Genomic DNA, 2,430 nt, shown 5'->3' on the forward strand with positions numbered 1-2,430 from the left:
AGGCAAGATCCTCTCCCAACACCAAACCTTAATGTGACAAACAAAATAATTAAACTATCATCATTAACAAAAAAAATTAACAATTACATATATCTATTTTTAATAATTTTTAGAAATTATTTGTATGTAATTTAAATATTTTAAAAAATTGAATATAGAAAAAATATTCTTGTACCGTGTAATGTTAAAAGATTCTTTGTATTTGAATGTATTTTAAAACTTTAATAAAGTTACCTGAATGAGAGGAATAAATCCGCAAATGTCAACCACATTACCGATAGATGCCCGACAAAGTGCACGGTACAAGTAGGCCAATACTGCACTGCCCCAACTGTACTTACCTACGTCGTGGATGGGATCTAGGAACACTAAGTATTGTAAGCTAATAAGGTTCCCCGACGTGTTCGAAAATAAGATGCCCCCCAATATAACAAGCATGCAAAGTCTAGAAATTTTCTCAACTCGTTCCACTAGAGTAGCATCTCTTATCGGATCTACTTGTAACTGATCTCGCAAGTAGCCGGTAATGCTATGTATCCTCACCCGACTCGCACCATCCATATCAGCAGGTGCTATGGCACATCCTGTGAGTGTTTCTAATAAAGTAAGCCATGGACGAATCCTCCGTGCAACATCCTGCATGTACACAACATCACCATCGATGCGCAAACCAAACAAGACCTGCACATCATGTAATGTAATCGTGACCTCACCAAAAGGTAAGTGGAAACAATGAGTCTCTGGCCTGCAACGCTCAACCATAGTTGTAACAAGGGCACGGTCATACTGCATCCTACCCACACAAACTACATCATACAGTCCTGACCTACGTAAGATCTCCTCAACACGTCCATGAGGTCGATGCAAACGAAATAAATTCCAAGCATCATTCATGCACACCGTCCTCATAAGGCTACTACATGATATCTCATCTTTCCATAACAATTCTAATTTATGCTCATGCTGAGAGAGAAGAAGTGTACGATCAAACGGTCCTGGATTCACAACACGCTCCATTATATTATGTAAGAAAAATTCTATTAATTCATTTAATATAATTATATCTTGACAAATTAAACCGTGAACTATCTTCAAACGAATAATTGTATGAGAACTAAAGAATCTCTAACTTCAACAAGTCAATTAAATGTGTTATTTGTCGAGTCAACCACAAGAAAATAAAATAGAAAAAAAATGATACTGTGAGCACTTTTTTTGATAGAGAATAACTTTTCACATCCTTGTCAAGAAATAAGCTAGAATAGTAGTTGTGGAAGCTATAGTGTATTAACTACATCTGCTACTGCTTTTGGCTTGAAATGAATAATGTTCTAACAGCAATTTTGGTGGCTTATGGCTTAAAGTTATTTTGCTTTGAAATTTGACAATTTATAAGTTTCATTATGTTCATTACATGTGCTTTCAATTTGAGACTTGATAGTGACGGTAAAGATGACCTCCAAGAATATCATTAACGATGGAATAGATGTGGGATTTTTACAAAGTCAACTAACACTGATATAATTTTACTCACATCTCATAGACTCAAACTATTACTGTGCTATTATTTGGGAGGGAATTCAAACAAATTGTACTTTTATTTTATATGAGATGACTTTCACCATTATCTTGTATTTGAAGTGATGTCTAGGATAACTCATGGACTAGTGAATGCATATTGCAATTCATCGAACCAACGTAGGCATGATAAATTGATCAATTCATTTAGTGATTTCCTATTTTCAACCTTTGTTTTGCCATTACTTTGTGATTGGAACTTCTTATTGCACTATCTCTTTAGGTTTCCCTTTCATTCAGTAATGTGTGAAGGGACCAAGATGATATCTTCAATCTGTTATTGGGTTAGGTCCATTAGTCCTTTAAGTTGTTCTACTCTTTTATTTTTTTGTTTTCCACTTCCTCCTATTCAATTGCATATTAGATTTGTCCGTTATGGCTCTTTCGAAAGTTGATTACATAGACAATTTTTATTTCCATCTCATATTTTTTTATGTTTCTTTTTTGGATGTGATTTTGATTTTGAAGCTTCCTCCACTTTTGACGTTTCCTACTACTAATGTGGCATTTGGAGGTATGGTCTTAACTAAGTCTTTATGATGAATGCACAACTGACCAAGTTTTTACTTTATATTTTTGTATTGGTGTGAATGCTCTTGTATAAAATACTTATATTCCATCTTCCCTCTTTTTTCATTCCACAACTCTTGATATCTAAAGTTTCTATTATAATTCAATTTTAATTATACTATAAAATCACATTCTAACTCCATGAGGTAGGTGTAATATCTACGTATATTCTACCCTTCCTAGACCTCAACTGTCATTTTATTACTCTTGTTGTTTTTGTATAAAATCACATTCTAAGAAATTCATTCATCAGTTGAATATATAAAACATATCCCTCTGTTC

The 2,430-nt window shown here is 33.7% G+C and overlaps 1 protein-coding gene across 1 annotated transcript in view; it reads right to left on the bottom strand.

Moving 5' to 3' along the window:
* Positions 1–1,017, bottom strand: part of LOC107060110 (serine/threonine-protein phosphatase 7 long form homolog) — a 1,679-nt gene extending 662 nt beyond the window's left edge. The window contains exon 1 of the mRNA XM_015307496.1: positions 235–1,017. Within this exon, the coding sequence (XP_015162982.1) occupies positions 235–1,017 (783 nt within the window). The remainder of the gene's footprint in view (positions 1–234) is intronic.
* Positions 1,018–2,430: the final 1,413 nt, after the last annotated feature.

This window comes from Solanum tuberosum, unplaced genomic scaffold (genome assembly GCF_000226075.1).
Source record: "Solanum tuberosum cultivar DM 1-3 516 R44 unplaced genomic scaffold, SolTub_3.0 scf00060, whole genome shotgun sequence".
In the NCBI taxonomy this organism is placed as follows: Eukaryota; Viridiplantae; Streptophyta; class Magnoliopsida; order Solanales; family Solanaceae; genus Solanum; species Solanum tuberosum.